Below are 20,641 nucleotides of genomic sequence, written 5' to 3'. Positions count from 1 at the left end.
CAGGGCCTTGGCAGCCCACCGGTCATTTACCAGCTTTGTCCTTTCTGCTCCCAAGTACCTGAAATGTAAACGTGAGGTAGTAGCCAGCTCAGAGTTCAGCAGCATCTACAGAAAACGTGTACAAGAGAGGAGTTACAGGCCTGTGTCACTTACCACCCCGTGCAACAGGCGCACCAAAGATAGTAAGATGAAAATTCTGTGCATTTTTATTTGTGTGTGTGCATACACATATCTGCTCACATACACAGCCCTCTACTCCCCACCCCCCAGCAGGTAGGTTATCAGTGGGTAGCCGGAGGGGACACGACACTTCTTTGCACATGTACAGACATTAACAACACTTCCCGTGACACTTCAGTTGTAGGAGGGAAGTATGAAATGTAAAATTAAGTACATACATAACTTTTACAGTATTGTGACTTCCCATCTCAAACATATTGAGACTATTCTTCAGTGGCATAATCACTGTGCACACACACACACGCTGCATTTGTGTCAGTAAGGCCTGGGCAAATTAGTGATTTGACAAATTAGAGTCATGGTGTCAACCCAACTACTTAGCACCACGCCTATACACTAACCAGTGTGCCACTTTTAGCTACTAATTTATTTTTTAATAGAAAGCAGGGTAACTCTGTATTTTTAACATGACACTTAGCTAACTAAAAAAAACCCCAACGCAACTAACCTCCTGCACCTTTGTAAGTGAGCTTTTGGCCAAGAAAACAATTCAGGCAATATCAATGTGATTTAGTTTCTCCACAGGCTCGGCCTGGAAGAGCTTTCTTTGCAATCATGAACAATCAAATAGCTACATAAATTGCTGGGGTTTTTTTAATAGCTGAAGTAAATCTTTTGTTAGGATGCAATACAGCTGGACTAATGCACGTTATATAACACAGTTAAAAAAAAAATTCCTTGACCAAACCAAAACCAAAGTTTTTTTACAAAGTGAAAGGCAAGGGCCTGGTGGTGGTGCTGGGGGGGTGGAGGGGTGGGGTTGTGTGTGTCTGTCCATGTACATACCAGTATTATACATTTAAATATTAAAAAAAGAAAGCAAAGCATAATAACGGTAAAAAAGGACAAAGTACTAGAGTGCTAATATCAGGCTCCTGGCTCTGTAACAAACTTCAATCAAAAGGGCAAAGGTGCCGTGTGACAGCTGAGGGACCCAGGTGGAAAACGGCAGCTGCATGCACAGCAACTTCCCTACCACACGGATTTGGCTTTAACATGGTATTAGGCAATTATTCATCATAGGACTGATTTCTCCAGAATGACAAAAATATAATTTACATTAAATTATTAAAAATTACGAAACTAAACTAAAAAAAAAATATCCCCAAAACCAAAGGAAAAAAACCACGAACCCTTTAAAGTAAAACTGTAGGAATTTGGGAGCTAAAAAAGTTGTTCAAGACTACAGCACCTGCTGCATCAAAAACCCCTGACCAAATAAAACCCTTACGAAAAAGCCCATACACTTGGTAACACAGCAGTTACGGTTGGGCTGGTTGTTTTTCTCTTAAAGAATGACACCCCCCCCCCCTCCCCTGCACCCCCAGCCAGTTGTCTGGAATATCACTGAATGACAGTCATTTGTGTAAAGGAGCTCTTTCTAATGTCCAGCTCATTGGAAATAGGCTTAATTATAAAGAGCTAAGTAAGCCTTTTTTAAAAAGAATAATTTCTAAAATAGGAATGCTCTCCCACAGCGGAGAGCTATCGCACCAAATAATCAAACTTAGAGAGAGAGACACACACATGAAAATACATTCCGTTCAGAAAGCCCAGAGAAAAACTGTATTTTATGTGCCCTTAGTAAGTGGATGCCACTTTTTTTTTTCTAAAAAACTTTGAAAAGAACAAAAATCTAATTAAAAAATTATGTTACAAAAGGCACTATTAAGCCTGCAAAAGCATTAAGTGCAGTTTTTTCGGTTTGTACCAAATCAGGAACCTACTGAATGGTGTGCAGTTTGTGTAGAGAGTCACTGCAGCATGCAACGGCCATCAGGCCATCAGCGCTGGGAACGGGCCGCCTGCCCCACTGCCCCAGCGGCACCCAGGGCGGCTGCGGGCTCCCTCGCGTACCGTGTGCCAGCCCCGACTGCAAACCCAGCCCTTCTTACCAGCACAGCCTCGGCACATTCTCATTTTCTCCTCAGATTTACCTTGTAACCATTGATAGGTTTTTCTTTTTTTTTTTTCTTTTTTTTTTTTGTTTCTTTTTTTTTTTTTTTTTTTTTACTAAAGAGCTATCAACACCCGAGACCTCTGTTTCTGGCAGCTGCCTTGCAAGCTTGCCATGGAAAACTCTTTGAGTTTTGAAACGAGTTCCTCACTCTCAGCATCGTGCTGTCGAAACAAGTCATTCTTACAGAAGGCTAAAGAATAAAATTATTGACTGCTGTAACAAAAACTCATTACCACATCAAGACTAGAGACATAGTAAAAGCTTAGATTTCAATAAAAATATTTTTAGTCCTTACTCCTCTCTCTCTTTACAGCCAGGAAATAAGGACCCACATCATGGGTCACTACCACTAAGATATTACAAAGGACCGTTAAGGTATCTTGCTGGTAAATTCACTGAAATTATTGCTGATGTGCTTCTGTGTAATAACTATTAAAATCTGCTAATGTTAAAAGCTTCTGTGGGAAAAAGACCAGCTAATTTTTACATATTTTTTAATCTTCAAACTAACATTTAAAGGAATACTAGTCATTTCTATAGTGCCCCTTTACTAAAGCACTCAGTATATCACGGCATTTTTAACATCCTCAGAACAAGCAAAGACTGAAGGATTTCTGTGTAAATATATGCATATGTACACACATGTATGTAACTGCGTGTGTGTGTGTGTGTGTATTCCACTGTCTGCCCGCCCTGCTGGCTCTGACCACTGCCCTTGTTTACACACAGGTTTTCACACTCGCACTCAGCACTGGAAATGGGTCACCTCCTCGCCCAGGCTTTGTTTCAGGCTTTTCACCTTGAGCATTCCCCCTGCAAGTGGAAGAACATTTTACTTCTTGCCCTCAGCTCCCTCCGTAGGATCTCCCTGCGCTGGTGCGGTGCTCCCTCCAGACTGTCCAAGCAGAAGAAACACAATTGAGGGCTAACGGGTTCATCACGATAATGACAACTGGTGACAGTAAATACCACCATTTCTAGGGAAAGGTTGCCTTACTGGCAACAAGGGTTAATTCATAGCTACTGGACAACTGCACTGACTGTCGCTAACTTCTTGCGTATCACCAGTAATCTATCCTGAATATGGCATAAAGACATATATTCTTTTTTTTTTTTTTTTTAACATACAGTTGTCCTCAATTGAGGAAAAATAAATAGCCAAATACAAACCTCATGTCACTTCAGTAACATTGTCGTTTTTTCCTCCACTCTAACAATGAAAATATAATTGAAGTTCCAGGAAGATGAATTGTATTTCAGTGGGCAGGAGGCTCTGAAAAATGGCGCAGTTTTAACAGCCTGTGGTTGACACAAGCCGGACTGTAGCGCCCGGGACTCCCAGGGTCTGCAGAGAACGAGGCGGCACTGCTGTATTTTCCTGGACTTCCTGGTACGGGGCTGTTTCTTCCTGAAGCATGTGGAAGGCCAGCAGCCATGGTTTGGGACTTAAATCTTGCCTTCAGCGCTGGACTTGGCCAACTGAAAGAAACGAGAAGCCGTTTTGTGTTTTGATAAGAAAGCTGCAATAAGGAGAGCAGTGCTTTTGCTCAGTACCGCTGGTGGACCTCAGAAATAATGCACCAGCAGGGGAAAATCTTAACTGATAAGAGATGGGTCCAAGAAGAACCAGCGACAGCGCACGGTGTTACATGCAGACATGCTCCCTCGTCAGTAAGACGTCATTTGCCCCAAAATAACCGTTAAGAAAAGAAGGGGCGCTTGTGAAGCAACGGGTCAATTTTAGTCCACCGCCCCCTTTAGAAAAGGGCATCGCGGCCGAAGCTGACCTGACCTGGGTCCGCGTGCAGCTGCTGCTGTGGCTGAGTGCGACTTCCCCTCGCCTTTTAAAAATAGTATCGGTGTTCGGGTGCCACAGCAGTAATACCATTTTTCTGTATATTAAGTGTCAGGCTTTTCTTAAGTCAATGAGAAATAGTATCTAAAATTTATTCAAAAGCAAAGTATTTCCTTTGTTAAATTAAAAACACTTTTCTGTAAAAAACTTTCTTTTTTCTCTAAATCTTATCTTGAACAAGACAACTAAGACAATAAAGAATGCAGAATAACCAAAGGCTGATTCTAGCATCAGTTCTTTCTTTTATAAGTGAGGCAATTTCTTAAGACGAGCCACCACAGAAAACATGCTATAAACTGAAGATATTTTACAAGGGTTTTAAAAATAGGTAAAAAAACCCCACCCCACCCCCAGCTATGAAAGACATGCACTCACACAGCTTATTGAAAAGCTTTTGAAAATAACTGTCTCTTGAGAGACCTGCTGGTATCTACTGTTAGATCTCACTTTTGCAGTCAAAACCTGACACACGGAGCACTCTCGGGTGTCACTTTGCCTGTGGCAGAGGTAGCACTGACAGCGTACGGGGCCTGACCGAGCAAGCCTTGGCACCACGAATAGCTAACAAGAGTTGAATATTTAAAACAAGGGGTTTGTGAGCAACGTTCTGCAGCTGACCCGCTGAAGATTTTATTTCAACTCATTCGACTGAATTTGCGGAAATACCTTTGCCTGTCAGAGGAGGAGTACGACTCCACTGCTTGTTTCCATTTGAAAATGGTCGGGTATTTCTGTGGATCGATCTCTACTGCTTCTATGGCTGCGAAGACATCGCTGTCCAGCTTCGACGGCCACTCCCTAGAATATAAAGAGAACTATGGATTTGTTCAGGCCATAAAAACATCCCAAACCCAAAACATTTATTTTTGATATAAGCAAACAAATTGCCTGTGCTCCTCCATAAGCAGTTTCTCTATGAACTTTTTCCTGCAGGCCCACACATAAATGACTCTCCGTTATTAGACAGCAGTCTCATAAAATAGAAGTTCTGAAAATTTAATCTGAGGATATCCCAAGAGTGTAGTAAACACTTTGTTACTCTAAGTCAGGCTCATCCCGAAGTCACTAGCCTGTCGGATGAACGGTAAACAGCAAAGCTAACTGAAACTGTTTGGTAACAAAGACTTTTCTTCTCCTGTTTTAGAGAATGTATTCAGTTACCTAGTTGCAAGAGAACTGTACAAGCCACTGTACAAGCAGTGAAGCATTTAAGATGATCATTCAAGGCTGAGCGCACCTAGTGTTGCTTAGTATCCCATCATCTCAACCTTGCTGTTAATGATATAAAAAACATTGTGTTTTGCATACAGAAACCAAAAGGCAAATAAATGTTAAGGCAGACAATTCTTACCCGAGCAGGAATGACTGCTTAGGATTGTCATTTGTGGATGAAACCTTCAAAATAAATTTCTGGGAAGAAAGTTCTTGACGTTGTTGTGCCTCGTTAGTCCGAATTCCAGATTCCACGGACAGTCTCTCCTCTAGTGGTATTCTCTGTTCTGTCCTTAGCTTGGTCTCTCCAGGTTCACCTGTAACACTTGGCTCAGAACTTGCCGGAGAAACTGCATAGCAGGTCTTATCCAGATGGTCCTTGGGCATTCTCACCTGACTCATTCCTTCAGCCAGAATTCTCTTGTGCTCAGTTTTTCCAGCCATTTTATTGGCTTCTCCAGCACCCTCTTGTTCTTGGAACGACAGGCTTTGAAATTCTGACATTAAATTGCAAACAGGTAACACACAGCATTCATCTCCATCATGCAAATTCGTTCTGTCACTAATTACCCTTTCACTGGACACAGGATTACAAAATCCATTTTTGCTGGAAGAAGCTGCCTTTTCATAGTGCCTGGGGTGGTCCGACGTCTCTATGATGTTTGCTGTACGCTCCATCGACAAGATATCGCACTCAGCATCTCCAATAGCGTCAATGCTGGGTTCTTTGGACACAATAGGTTGGCTGATATTCCGTGCTGCATTTTGTCTGTTTTTAATTTCTTCTAAGCTCATGTCATCATCCTCCTCATCCAAAAATGCGCCAACAGAAATAGAATTGCAGCACTTTTTACTCTTGCCTGTAAACAATTTTAAGAAGAGCAACACATAAAAAGACTTTCAACAGAACGCCAATCAAATAAAGTAGGACGCTTTACGCTATTTCTTGAAGCCCTTTCTACATTTTTTACACAACAGCATGAACTAACCTAACTAAAGCTACAAATGCAAAATGACAGCATTATGGCTCTACCTTTTTTGCAAATAACCTTTTATATCCATCTGAGAACTGTATTTCCTACACTCCCCACCTCAGTCCTTCACCAGCAACAAAGGACAAAGTCATGATGAAGCAGAATAGAGCAGGAAAATGGTACTAGTCCAGAACAGCTTAAGTTTGTATCTCGTTCAAAGCACAAAGGCTGACGACGAGCCCGATGACTATCCTTCAGGGTCCTGGCAGGCCAGGTTTATCCCGGAACCAGAGCCCCTTCAGATCCAGAATCGCACAGGAGAGAAGGAGCACAAAGATTGGGGACTAGCGTGTGCCTTCCATAAACACATGGCAAGCAGTGGCCTAAAAAGCTTTCCTGGATTTTGTTCAGTGTGTCTTTCACCCTCAGCTATAAAGAATTACTCTTTTATTTTAACAAGTTATTTATTCCATATTTGTGGATTACAAAATTCTATACTCAAGACAAATTCCCAAGTGCTCTGAGTAAAGACATACTGAAGATAGAGGCTTCCTTACAGAAATTTCATCTGGGGGCTACAGTCAAATGAAGTACTTTGTATGAAAGATAAAGAACATCTAACGAGGTCTGTTCTAATCCTCCTGCATTCGCAGTGTTGTTAGCTACTTTTTCAATAGCACAATCAGGCTGTTTGGATAACATTAATAACAGCAACCACAACAGGGAAATACTACTTCCCCTGGGCACCGTGCTTTTTTGCTCCCTCTTCTCCCTAGGTACAACCTGTTGTTTATAGCATTTTCCCTTTTCTTACCAGAAGGATGTGGAGTTTTATATCTATTGCAGGTTTCATTTTCCCCTGTTTCTTGCTGAGCCTTTTCGCTCATTTCCCGATGACTCAGGTACTCTTCTAATTTTCGCAACCCCTCCTGGGAAGACAGATCAACAAAACAGCCCAGAAATTCCCAGTATTCAACCCACGGGAACCCCAGTTCATGAGCTAACTCCCTGCAATAAATAAAATAAAACGAATCATTTGTGAAGACATAATTATTAGTTTGACAATAACTTTTCTGAACACATATTATCTATTAATAGGAGTACAAACGTGCAACTAGGCAACACAATTTCGCAACAATCAACAGTCTACAAAAGCCATGTACACATCCTTAGCAAACACAGTATCATCTGGTTCCTTCTAGAACATTGCTCAAATTTAATCTACTATTCTTACACTTAACACCACACATATTGCTATTTTCAAGCTGACTATCTAAACATCAGCTGGAGATGAACCCCCACTGATGCAGGCGTAATGTGACCGATTCTCCATTCGGCAGCTTTTTCTATGTGGGAATGGGAGAAGGTAGGAAGACATGAGCAGTTCTTTTAAAGGAAGAACTCTAATCTGCTTTTAAGAAAGTATGTTTTTTCTGTGTCTTGCCGATACACGGTATTTTAACAGCAAGGACACATACCACAACACACAGCTTCACAGACCAGCACACTGGTATTAGGATCTTTTTGTTCTGCACTTTTTGACAACCTCTCGATTTGACAGCAAAAGTAGGCTATGCATCATTTTACAAGTCCATGTTTGAGAAAAGCTATCTATACCCACCATCAGTAACAGTTAAAATAGCTTTCTCAGCTTTGGAAATAAAGCTAGGTCTCACATTGTAGCCATTTGGTTTACACAAAAACACAGTTAAAATCCAACTACAATATACTTCATAAAGTATTTCTGCCAGTAACTTTTGCCCCAAGATACTGATCGGTAAGCAGTAACTGTACTCTCAGCACAAGTCTTTTGCTCTTGCACTGCAATTTGTCTTTGCAATTGCACTGTTGCTAATTTTTCATACTGATACTCTTTTAGATACCTTCCAACTCTTTCGACACCCCTCTCCAGATCAGATTTCTTGACATTATGAAAGAAGCCAGCTCTCTCTCGAGGTGGAGTCTTCCAAAGCCTGCGAAATTCTTCAGCCTTTAAAAAAAACAGAAATAATTAAAAAAACCTACCCCCACAGAATATGAAGTTAACTCAGTGCTGGCTAAATGTCTGCCTATAGGTCTAGAAGACATATAGCTGTGTGCCATCCTCATCTAAACAACTGAAGTTCTGCCACAAGTATTGCTCAACTCTAGCTATGAAAAATCTCATCTTGGATCTAAAGTTACTCCTCCCAGTATTACTGGTTACTTTGATCTCATAACTACTTATTAAAAGAGTAATACCATAACGTAAAGCCATCTTAAAGTAAACTGTACAGATGCCAATGCTGCCTGGTTTTAATTTGTGTACAGCAGAAAACAGAAGTATGTCTTGTAATTTTGCCATGGTCACTGGTTTCTAGGATGCAAAGGTATTATTTTTATATGTATATATTTAATTCCACAGGCTTACTGCCATTATTAGAATTTTTTTTCTGGCTATTTCCAAGTTTGAATTTGACCTCCTAAAGGGAGTCAACTAATGGATTTTTGCAAACTCCCAAACTCTCTATGACAAGAATCAGCAATAATGACTAAGAATTACATTCAGACATTAAAAGTATCTGTCAGCAATCAAAATCATGCACTGTTTGCATCCTAAGTAAAATTTTTCAGAGCATAAAATTTATTTACACTTCTGTCAGGTGAACAGAGAATTGACAAACAAGCTCATTTAGAAGAAAAAGCATTAAGCAATTTGGTAAAACTCAGTCCTGAAGAATTCAAGCATCAGTCGATCGGAAGTCCTCAACTGCATTTATTCACCTTTTCTAAAGCTGTCATACTTCCCGCATGTTCATATTAAACAAAGGAGTCAAAGAATGCCTGTAAGTTTATAATGGATTTAACTGGTATCTAAGTATCCTTCCTAAAAATGGAAGGGTTTGCTTTTCTACTACAGAATCAATACTTTTCCAAAACCACCCCAACACCTACTACCTGGTCATCAGTTTTCCCATTTAGAAAAATATATTAATTCAACAAACAGAGGTGATAAACTGCTTCTAACATCCAATGTCAATTTCTAGAAATGAGATAAAGACATAGTCAAGAATTTTTTAAACCCGTTTCGTAGCCACATGGAAAGCCTTTGTTTCAGATTAGCAAGTTAGAGCAATTATCTGTAAGACAATGAAAGGTCTGTCAAAGAGTGCTCTTTGAATAGATTCCAATAGGAAAAAGAAAACAACTTTCTTTTTGATACCAGAGGTTTCTGTTTTCAGCAATAAAATATATTTACACGTTTCTGTGTGTCTCCTTCTCTATAGGAAGATCCACCTCTTCAAGAAAAAGGGCTCCAAAATCTGTAACAGGAGCAAACTACACCACACAATGAACCATGCGTGGATCTTCTAATGGTTCTTCATTAATAAAAAGGATAAAAATAGGCATTAAGAGTCGTACAAAGCTCTCTCCTTACCTTTGAGGGGCTCATGGGGCCTGCGAAAGCTCTTATCGACAACACTGGGTCTTTGGGGCTGCCAGTATATTTAGGTAAAGTTCTCTGGGGGCTGTCATCTATCTGATCGGGTGACCACGGCGCACCTATTACAGGAGCTGAGGAATTGTCCTCTGCTCTCAACAGTGGTACGTAGTATCGACCTAAAATAAATAATACAAAACTTTCTTAAGAACTTTGCTACATTAGCCTGCTGCTTCTTCCTAGAATATCAATACACCGTGCGCTTAAGCATCTGACTTTATTTCATGAATAAAACTACTTGTAATTCAAACTCACTGTTTCAATATTGCTTGCTTGCTTACAGACTGTATTTTAGTACATCTCCCTTCCCTCTCAAATACAAAAATACCTGCAGTGATCCATATATCCCTTCGCTAAGGGTCTTCAACAAATTTCAAAACCTGCTTTTGCAAATGCCTAAACCCACACATGACAAAACAGCGAGAAGTTCTGTGTCACAGAAATTACACGACTCCCCAGCGTGGGCAAATAAATCTCGTGCTCTGTAAAGGTCTTTTGTTTGCTTTTAGATTGAACTTTCTGCTTCAGGCTGGCGGAACAAAATAAGGGCCGTGCCTACACCACAGAGCCATGAGGATAACCTCGTGACCACACAGGAAGGGCTCTGGCCACGTAGTTTACAAGACAAAAAGTTTTAGGTCCCTTGTCAGTTTTAGAGCTCCTCTTTGGTTTTCACAGCACTGTACAGTAGCACCATTTACAGCCAGGAACACTACAGAAAGCAAACAGAAGACAGCCAAGAGCAAAATACAGGCCTGATACAGTACAACACACTGAATACAGACCTTTCAAGTATTCTTTTAGTTTTTCTTTCAATTCTGCAGATTTATTCTTGCTTCTTTCACAAACGACCTGTTAATATAATTTGTTTGTTAAAAAAGCATAAGACATCAATCTCAAATCAATTGCAATGTGTGTTCTTTTTGAATAGTCCCGTTACTGGCCCCTACCCAGTACTTCTAATGTGCAGCAGAACAAACCACTAATATATATCCACATCCATAAAATGTATGCTGTCAAGAAAAGGCAGTGAATCATAAAATCTAGAACTTCTCTCCAGACACAATTAACATAAAATATTTTTAATGTTAATCAAAGATTTACAGTCTAATGATGACACTAGTGTCTTACTACAAGCCTTCTATCAACAACAGGCAGTATGTTTGAACTTGAAAAATATTGATTAGGCATAACATTTGGGGGGTTGTTGTGGACATGGAGAGACTTACTTCTGCTGGAGTTTGATCATACTTGTTTCTTGGATTTTTTACAATAGCGGGGTGTGAGGTAAGCACATTAACAACGTCCAAATTCCCAAACTTGCAGGCAAAATGCAGTGGAGTATCAAATCCCTGCAGAGGGGAAAAAGGGAGAAATTCACATGCACTTGGAATCATGATAAAGTCAATCCCACGTATTTTATTTTGAGACCCACAAAACTCATAAATGAAATGTCCCCTTCTATTCTCTTTTCTTCTCCCTTACGCATCCTTAACACCTTCCAGTTGTTTCCATAATATTAATAAACTGGCAAATATTCAAATCTTACCATTTTATCTGGTGTATTAAGGTAAAGGTCAACAATATACTGGATGCGATTCTTCAACATAGTGTCATTATCATCTGGATACATAAGTCGCATAAATTCAGGATTTTCCAAAGTGTCCAGTAATAACTGGCAGATACCAGGTTGATTCTCCTTGGCAGCAACATGCATGACATTGTACCGACACCCTTCCTGGAAAAAAAAAAAAAAAAAAAAGGCAAACATTAGAATGAACTGAAATCTAAACAGCTTTCTTACACCCATACGCTTAACTGATTTAACAGTGAAAATACAAAGGTTCCCACAATGAGTCTTTCATTTACATTTTTGTTTCTTAATATTTTATCAGGAAAAGATATTTACAAAACTACGTTCAGAACTATTCACATAACAGTGAATTATATGATATCGTAAAGACATGCATTTTTATACCTACATTATTCTTACAATTAACAAAATTATTTTTACACGCAGCTATAGTCCTTTTTTTCACATCTTGGGAAAAAAATGTGGCAAAAAAGCTATATTAAAATAGTGCAGAATAAAAGGAGATCAGAAGTTCAATGTGCAAAAACAGCAGGAAAATGGGTGTGTATACATCAAATCCAGTTTGCTGTAACATACTGCATACAAAATTCCAACAACTTCACAAAGCTGGTCTGATAGAAGTCATTTGTCAAAGTAAGATCGCCAGCGTCTACGGACCAATACCTTACAGGTGGACTGCAGATGCAGAGCACGTTTTGAAGTGGAATGGTGGTGCTTAGGTAGGCAGTGCTGTAGGAACACCTCGTTACAGCCTAGGCACTGCCCCGTTCCTTACAATTATTCTGTTTATTGGAGGAGATCAATACTGCATGAAGACAAGAGTATTCTTTCACTACTGGATAAAACTATTCTTCCCCTAAAGAATTGCATACTTAGAGTCTTTAGCTCTTCTGAGGCAAAGCCAGCTCTCAGTTATGATGGGTGACTTACCCAAGACAGATAACTGCCGTGTTTCTCTTAGCTTTCACCTACTATCAATGAACAGTCAGAAACTTTGCACTAGGGGAGACAAGGTATCCCGAAGGAAGAGTAGGAAACAACATTCCTTCCAGTTCTGCTTGTCAGGCCTCAAAGCTGAGTCACTAAACCAGAAACTGGGGTTTTCCATTTTAGTTTTTTTACCTGTACAACTGTTGGATTGTCTCCCGACCCAATCAGATAGCGCGGGTTACTCCAAATAAGTTCTGAAAACGTTGCTATATCTCCTTTCTCGACAGCTTTCCGAAGTTTAGCAGTAAGATCTTGAGTACGTGGACTTTTGTAACTGTTGGCTCTCTCCTTGTTAGCAGTTTCAGTCTCGGGGGAGCACAAGCCATCTATCAAAACACAAGTAACATGTTTCTAGATACATTCTTCTCAGTGATCACTATTTTCATGCCCAGACAAAAAATAAGCTTTTAATCTAAAATATGTATTAACTTTGGGCTCTTTAATGTACAGAGGTAAAAAAAATTGAGGCCAATGACAAGACATTTAAAAATACTAGTAGTTAGTAATAGGGAGGGAGGAGAATATAACTTAATCATCTTGTAAAACTGTTTCAGACTTCAGTAAGGACTAGTGAATTTTAGTTACCAACTTGCTTCCATCTAAACTTAAAAGCAAAATTCAACAAGAAATAAGAATTTTCTGAATATTAAAACTGCTTTTGCAGCTCTATGACTACTGAGTCCTTTTAGCTACTGGGAACACTGTGAAATATGATCAGTGTTTACCATTTTACTTCTGAACTCACGAACTGACTTAACAATTAAGTACAGTTTTAATATACTGTGCAATTTTATCAGTGTCTTACTAAACCTGAAAAACCTGAAGTCCATGAGTAAAATCAAATCCTACCAAATATAATCATGGACTACTAAGCAACACATCTATGCAGGCCATTACCAACATTTCAGTTTTAGAAGAATAGCAACATCTTTTTGTGTAGAATTCATGCAAACCAGAACAATGACAACTGCTTTTAAAAGTAACCAGTTCATCGTAACACAGACCATAGAAACCATACACTGAAGGCCAAACCTTATGCTTTAAAACACAAAAAGCAGTCTTTCCATAGGTTGCTGGGGCTCTGACTTACTTCTGTGGAAGTTCTTTACAAAGGAAATAGCAGGGCTCCAACATACTTCTTTTTTTTATTTCTGTATCTAGACTTTGGTGCTCCTTTCTTGGAAAAGCACATCAATTAACTTTAAGGATGACTTCTCCAGTGACAGTATCATTTTATACAGAAACAGAACCAGATCTGAATTAAAAAAATTAAGATATGCTTTTTATTGCCTGTTTCTAACTTATTTCACAGAAAAAATATAATTAAGTATTGGTTGTCCTATCTATTTATACAGCAATTTTATGTGGTGAGTAAGCTCTAGAGCTATGATCTAACATCTGTTCACAGCTTATCTTAAACACCACCACTCTAAAGGGACTTCATTTATTAAGATGCTTCACCCTTGCAATTTTTTGCTGTTACTAGTGTGTTAGTTATTAAGTTGTTGCTGCTTCTCTCAGAAAAAGTTAACAGACTGTATATCGCATCTACTGTACACAGACGACCACCCTCACTTACCTCTGTTAAATGGTCCCATTTTCACTGGAGACAAACATAAAGAGGACTTGCTTGGAGATGGGAAATAATCACAGATTCCTTTAGCAAATTTCTCAGCATCCTCTCTGTTTGAAAAAGCTTTGAAACGGGAACCCTTAATCATCTTAACTGCTTGGAGAGCTTCCTTTTTATCTTCATAAACATGTATTCTCTCTGCAACAAAGTACAATCAAAGTTAAGCTATTCCAACAATCTCAGATTTGGTCCTAGAAAGAGACTACAAAATTCTTCCAGCTTTGGCCTCAACAAACTGTTTCTCTACCAAACATGGCAAAAGAATCAAAACTCCTTCTAAAATTTCTCTCTCGGATAGAAGAATTTTACACACTCCAGCTAACATCAGGTGGTACGTGTGTACAGTGTTTGGCTGTTTGTACCCATCAGTATCTGAATGTCCCTTTTGAACAGATGGGCCAGCTCCAACAAGCACGTGTTTAACATCCCGACTGAAATGCAAACTCAGAGCTTATTCACCCTGCATTACTCTCCATGTTCTACCGCCCACAGTCAACTATGTAAGTGATCCACTGTCACAACATTAAGACCTCCACACAGAACCTTAGATATTAATCAAATCCTTCTCCTTCCTCTCCTTTTGCATTAATGTTAACTTGTTCAAATTAAGATATCTGAATATACTTTTTATCAGAAAGAATATTTACCACTGCCTCAGAGTAAAAGATCCTTTATGCACTACTGTAATACTGACACTAGGTAATTTAGTAATTCCTTATTGCAGTACTCATCAATATGTGAAGAATGACTGATGCCTCTAGATAGCATTTGACATGAAGATAGAAAAGAAAGTACAAAATCTGTTAGAAAAGATCATTTAAGCTTCAACTGATGACAGTATAAATAGGTCTTCCGTTGTTTATTTGTAGGATTACTTTTTATTCATGAGAGGGATTAAAGGCACAGGATTGTCTATGAGAGTAGCAGTAGGAAATAATTTTCTCCAGCTGAGCTACACGGAGCAGGGGATCCTCATGTCTATCAACTATTATTGCAGAACACCTGGAATGTTTAACTGTTTCTACACCTCAGAAGACCCATTTAGACATGATTGTAAAATGTTTATCGTTGGAAATAAAGGAAATGAATATTTACCATTCCTTGCCAATATGTCATCATAAACCGGACAAACACCATAGAACAGTGGAGGATCTTTGGACAGGCTCCGAGTACTAATTTGTGAATCAATACATCCTGCTCCACAGACCGTAGCTGAACAGTTTGTGTGCATCACGGAGTCTTCTTCTGGAGGGTTCAGACCTACACAGTACCCAAAGTCTACATCTTCGGAAACGCTTCCATGACCGTTGTGATTCACTGCCACAGTTTTCAAACCCGTTTGTGCTTCTGCCTGGCTGCTATCAGATGGGACATTTCCAGAAGCCTCCTCTGATGCAGCAGATCCTTTTTCCTCCAACGCTCCTTGCTGCTCCAACAATGACTGAGCCAATTTTTTTTCAAAAATAAACCTAGTGGTTGAGGTAATAGGCCCACATTTCAGTCCTGCTCTTACAATTTCTTCTCTAAGCTCATCAGGGGTGAGCTGCTTCAATCGGGATAATATTGCATCCATTGTTATTTCACCTATAGGAAAGGTTAAAGACAGAGAGAAAAACTGTAAAGAACAACACTACTTTTTTTCTGCTATTTAAAAACTGTGTTAAAAACAAGGAAAAAAGTGTCTCATAACAATTTCTCTGATTCTGAATAGATTATTGCAGTTGCAGAGAAGACAAAATACTTTTCAAACCAACACATTAAAAACATTTTTAAGCTGTAAGGCTTACACCAAGAGTTACTTTCCTCCTCTCACAACTACTTGAAAGATATGTACAGTTTACATTTTATTCTCATTTGTCCTTTACAAATTTCTTTTAAAGTCAAAAATTAATCCAGAATATTTACGCATGAAAATGTATGACAGGCTGAGAAATACTTGATTCCTGCCAAGAAAGGCACGATCTGTCCACATCACGGAATACAAGAACATGCCGACTAGGTAGCCCCAGTAAGAGATTCCAGTTAGGCAACACCTACAGCTAAAAGCACAACACTCTTTCTATTATTTCCGTAAGAACTTCTACCTGACAAAAGTATAAGGCGTAAGTATGATGCAGCAACCATGGGAGTCTACCTCTGGCTATGATACAAAGCTGGAACTATTTACACAACATGTTGTTTCCCAGCCCCCATTTTGAGAGCAAACACCAGAAGACGAGAACAGCTGATCTTTTCACAGTTCCCTCTCCCACAACAAGTGGGAGCTAGAAGTATTTCTCCATTTTCAAAGGAAAATCCTCCCTGGTATGATACCAGAAGTCCCCCAGGTCACCTAATCCACACACTAACAGCTTGTGCACTGGTCAGCAAGAAGATACTAAAACCAATGCGATGCCAACACAAAATTTCTTACTGTGAAAAACACAACTGAAAAATACAGGATTTGGGCAGCTCAAGAACATAGGAAGCTTTAACGTTATTTCATCAGATACTGCATCCATGTGTCTCCACAAAGGCTGTGACTTTTTCCTGCTGTACACCAGTTTGAAAGAACAGCCTCAGGCCAGGAACGACTAGGCTGTCACATTCCTGGCCTGCTTTCACCCCCTCCTTAAACTGACCCTTCCTTCCTCACCAGCCCTTTTCTGGGTTATACTGGTTTGGATAGGCTTATATGGCATTTTTAGTACTTTATTTTCAATTCCAGGTTTCAGCCTCAGTTTATGAGACTTAAGACTACCAGAACACACATTTGCAGCTTTTCCACATGAACCGATTTCTATTTTTTTAATCACGTTAGATTTGGAATAACAGAACTCCTAATCTTACTCCGTTAGGGAGGAAGCAATCTCCCAGGTAGGAAGTCATTATCACCTGTAATTTTAAGTCAAATTTCCTCAGAAGATCATTTGTGGATGCACTGGCAGTTATGAGGAATGACCATAATTTATGAGCTCTCCTGCTTTATGAGCAGGGTGTGCGAGCAGTCATTAACACGTCAGAACACCCACTCTGATGGGCAAGAACCTTGGTCTCGGACACTAATGTGAGGCTTGGACAGTGAATGGCTGCACCTTAACACAGCAGGGATGCAGCGTTCCAAGTACTGAATCCTAATTACTCATTTTGTTTCAGTGTACAAACTCAGAAATAATTCCAAAATTGCATCTTCATCATAGCCTCACAAATAGTCAAAATCCTTTATTTTTCCACACGTATTGCTAAAATACATCAACAAAATAGACATGACAATTTTGCCTTTTAAATTACGCAAGGATCAAGCTGGTAAAGAACTAAATTTTTCACATATTAAAAAAACCAAACACACAGAGCAGTTTTAAACATTATTATACAGTAGTAAAAGAGCAGTTTAATAACTTTGAGCAACAGTCAATATAACCAAGTAAAATCTTCATTAGAATCTAACTTCAAAAATATTACATTTCTAATACTATGGAAAAATATGTTAATACCAAGCTTCAAGTAGGTTTTCAAACATTATTACAACTTGACAGTTACATGAGTTGGAGGTTTGTCTTCTTGGAGGGCTGCTTCCTTTGAGAGTTGTTTCTTTTTTATGACTGTCCGATTTTAAACATCTTGTGGTTAGAGAACATACCTCAGTCACTGAATATTTCACGAATATTAACAGGAACCTTACTGAAATGATGGGAAATGAAGAGTATTGCAGCTTAAAAAAACAAAAAAAACCTGCAGTAAAGCCACAGCTGATGCTGCTGAGCTACCTCCCCAGAGTATTCTAGTTCCCTTATGATTCCTGAACCTCCAAGCAACCTCACTGTTACAACTATCTGACTTGCTCACAAGACCACAGAGAGAGATGTGAAAGATCTCCTCACATATTTTGGATTCTTAATCCTCTGTTTTTTTAAAATAGATTTGGTGCCAGCATGTTGTAATCAAGGGATAAAACGTGGCCCTGAGGTCAATTATAAAAATATCAAAATTTGCTATTGTAAGGATTTTCTTTGAGACTGCTTAACTAAAAAAACATAACAAAGATGAAAAAAATCAGAGGCAAGGGAGTTTATTGCAGAAACAACCCACTGAAAACACTTCAAGAGTCAACATAACATAAGACCTTAAAGAATTAACTCAGGACATGCTCCTGTTTTTAGGGTTCAGAACCAGCACCATCATTCTGCCGAAGAGCAGACCCTTACATATATGTAATTCACATACATAAGAATACGCAGGCACACACAGAATCTTTCTTCTTAGCTTGTGGTCAAGTCAAAAATGTCGGGACAGTGTGCTTTCTCTGGTATCATGTTTTGATAGAACTTAGCACCTAAGATTTTCTTCCTCATCTATGTAAGAAAAAGCACTTATTTCATGTGTCCGTTGTAACTCAAGCACAACTAAATCAACAACTGAAATGACAAAGCAGACCAACAGTGAAGAAATCAATCTTTGATTTAGGAGCTACTGTTATTGCCGAGAGTTTTCTAAAATAACCTTGCTGTAGAAACAGGGAAAATGTTGGAATAACAACATAGAATTTTCACAAAACATGTGTGTGTTCTGACATCAAGTTTTCAGCTGACACAGATAATAAAAATTTATTAATTTTTAACCACATCACCTATCCTGATCTGTCCAAAACAAAAGGCAGGGCTTGCAAACCTGACAAAGAGCAACTGCCAGTCTTAAGATAGTCCTTCAATCATGTGCTGCATGCAGGTGCAGAAACTGATTATTTGAACCTTAAAATGCATTTTATGTAACTTCAAGTGATGCAGAGCACAGCCACCACTGATGCAGTTACCTTTTCTGGTTCAGCACACAAGGTCTAACAAGTTACCTTCTTTAGTGGCTTTATAAACATCAGTAAGTGCTTTCACAACTACACTTTTGAGACTTCTTCCAAATCAACATCTGGAAGAATGGGTAAGAGATGCATTTTCCCTTGTCTTACCACATCAGCATGAAACAGCAGAATCTGTTTCCAAAAAAATTAAGACTACCACCACGAGAGAACGAACAACTGACTTTTAAGGATCGTGATGTTATTTTATTCCACTACTCATTAAATCCTCCAGTAAATATGTGATGTAACAAAAGAGACTTCTTTTTGTTTGTTTTTTTTTTCTTTTCGAGAGAGGAATTAAGTGAGAGAGCATCCCGCCTTTGGTTGTGCCCCGACTGCCAGGATTTGCCCGTGGCAGCGCCGCCGTGGCTATGCCATCGGGTGCTCTGTGCTGCCTGTTGCCAAACTAGCCAACGGCTAGGGACTGCGCGGCTGAAGGGCCAGCAAGGCGGACCCGGAATAACCTACGGGAAAGCCGCGGCAAGGGCGGGGGAAACCAGGCCGATCCCTCAGGAACGGGGCGACAGCGCGTTCGCAGCCGCGGGAGCGGGCCCCGGCAGGGCGCGGGGGCGCCCATGACAAAGGGGCCCGGGGTGGCGGGGCCCGGCCCCGAGCTCCGCCCGCGGGAGATGCCCGGGCCGCGGCGGCAGGAGGGGCGGGAGGCCGAGCGGCCGCAGGCCTCGCCGGGCGGGGCCCGCTGCCCGCTGCTGATCGGGCCCCCCGCAGGGCCAGAGGCATCCCCCCGCCGCCCCCCGCGTCTCTCACCTGAGCGGCTCCCACGGCGGCGCCGGCTCCCCGCAGAGAGCGGCGGCGAGGAGGAGAGCGGGGCCGGGGAGCAGATGGCGGCCGGCGCCTCGCGGCCGCCCGGCCTCCTCTCCAGCAGCCGCAGCAGCCAGCCCACGGCGCCGATGACCGCGCAGGCGGCCAAGAGCTCCCAGCCCAGCCAGCGGCCGCAGCCGGCTTCCCACAGGGAGCCCCAGCCCCCGGCGGCCCCGACCCACCGCTCCATGCCCCGGCCCACGTCCCGCACGCCGGCACTCCCCGCCCGCCCTGCAGGGACGGTACCTCAGCGGCCTCCCGGCTTCCGTCCCTCCGCCCCGCCGCCGCCTGACGGGCGGGCGCGGCAGCCCCGCCCCGCTGCCTGACGGGATGGCACCGCCCCGCGCGCGGCGCTCGCTGGCGGGAAGGGGGGGCCGCTGCCGGCGCCTGGCGGGAGGGGGCGATGGCGCGCGAAGGGCCGCCCACTCAGCGCCCCCCAGCGGCTTGCCGTTACCCCCCGGGTACCGCTCCCCGCTGCCGGCGGGACGTTTTGCAGCCACCGGGACGGGGCAGGCGGGATCTTGCCGCCCCCCTCAGCCGGGGGAGGTCGCACAAGCCCTGCACGAAGGAAGGCTCACTCCAAGCATTAATCTCAAAACACCACAGCGGCCTTGGCCGAGCTGGCAGAGAAGGGAGACACGCAGGAGGCAGCCCCCAGGGCGCTCGGGCCCGCTCCCAGCTGCAGGCCAGCCCGCCCCTAGGCTACGAGCGCCCTGCCTCCCGGGAGCAGCACACCTGCGCCGCCAGCTGCTTCACATGATGAGACAAAACGGCGGCCCCCGGGGGAGGTGGCAGCGGCCCTTCACTCACCCTGTTCAGTGTGACAAGCAGGGGACAGTGATGTCTCCTCATCACCGCAGCTGGCTAATTCGGAATCCAGCCCACTCTGAGCGCTCTCGGGCTGCAGGGGCTGGCAGTGAGACACTCATTATGCTGTTCCGGACCTGTCCACCAAACATGAGAAAAAGCATAATGGAAACAAGCACAATCAATTTTAGATGTGTGAAAAATCAATATGCAATAACATAGTCTTTCCAAAAAAGTGAGGTTTT

At 41.6% G+C, this 20,641-nt stretch overlaps 1 protein-coding gene across 2 annotated transcripts; it reads right to left on the bottom strand.

The window, feature by feature from the left end:
• Nucleotides 1-183: 183 nt before the first annotated feature.
• ANKLE2 (ankyrin repeat and LEM domain containing 2) lies at nt 184-19,899 on the bottom strand. Of its 2 annotated transcripts, none has more exons than XM_055703643.1 (13): nt 19,836-19,899; nt 15,035-15,523; nt 13,886-14,077; nt 12,439-12,632; nt 11,272-11,460; nt 10,952-11,074; nt 10,508-10,574; nt 9,660-9,841; nt 8,125-8,231; nt 7,056-7,249; nt 5,407-6,127; nt 4,722-4,853; nt 184-3,679 (listed from the first exon to the last, which is right to left on the bottom strand). In XM_055703643.1, exons 2-13 carry the CDS (start codon nt 15,510-15,512, stop codon nt 3,457-3,459), a joined length of 2,802 nt encoding a protein of 933 aa, XP_055559618.1. In that variant the 5' UTR covers nt 15,513-15,523; nt 19,836-19,899; the 3' UTR covers nt 184-3,456. The 2 variants fall into 2 exon arrangements, with proteins under 2 accessions (XP_055559618.1, XP_055559612.1); XM_055703637.1 differs by lacking the exon at nt 19,836-19,899 and adding an exon at nt 19,536-19,809.
• Between the last annotated feature and the right edge of the window lie 742 nt (nt 19,900-20,641).

Source organism: Falco cherrug, chromosome 1 (assembly GCF_023634085.1).
Source record: "Falco cherrug isolate bFalChe1 chromosome 1, bFalChe1.pri, whole genome shotgun sequence".
In the NCBI taxonomy this organism is placed as follows: Eukaryota; Metazoa; Chordata; class Aves; order Falconiformes; family Falconidae; genus Falco; species Falco cherrug.
The sequence above is the reverse complement of the archived record's forward strand: the minus strand, read 5'-3'. Positions and strand labels throughout refer to the sequence as shown.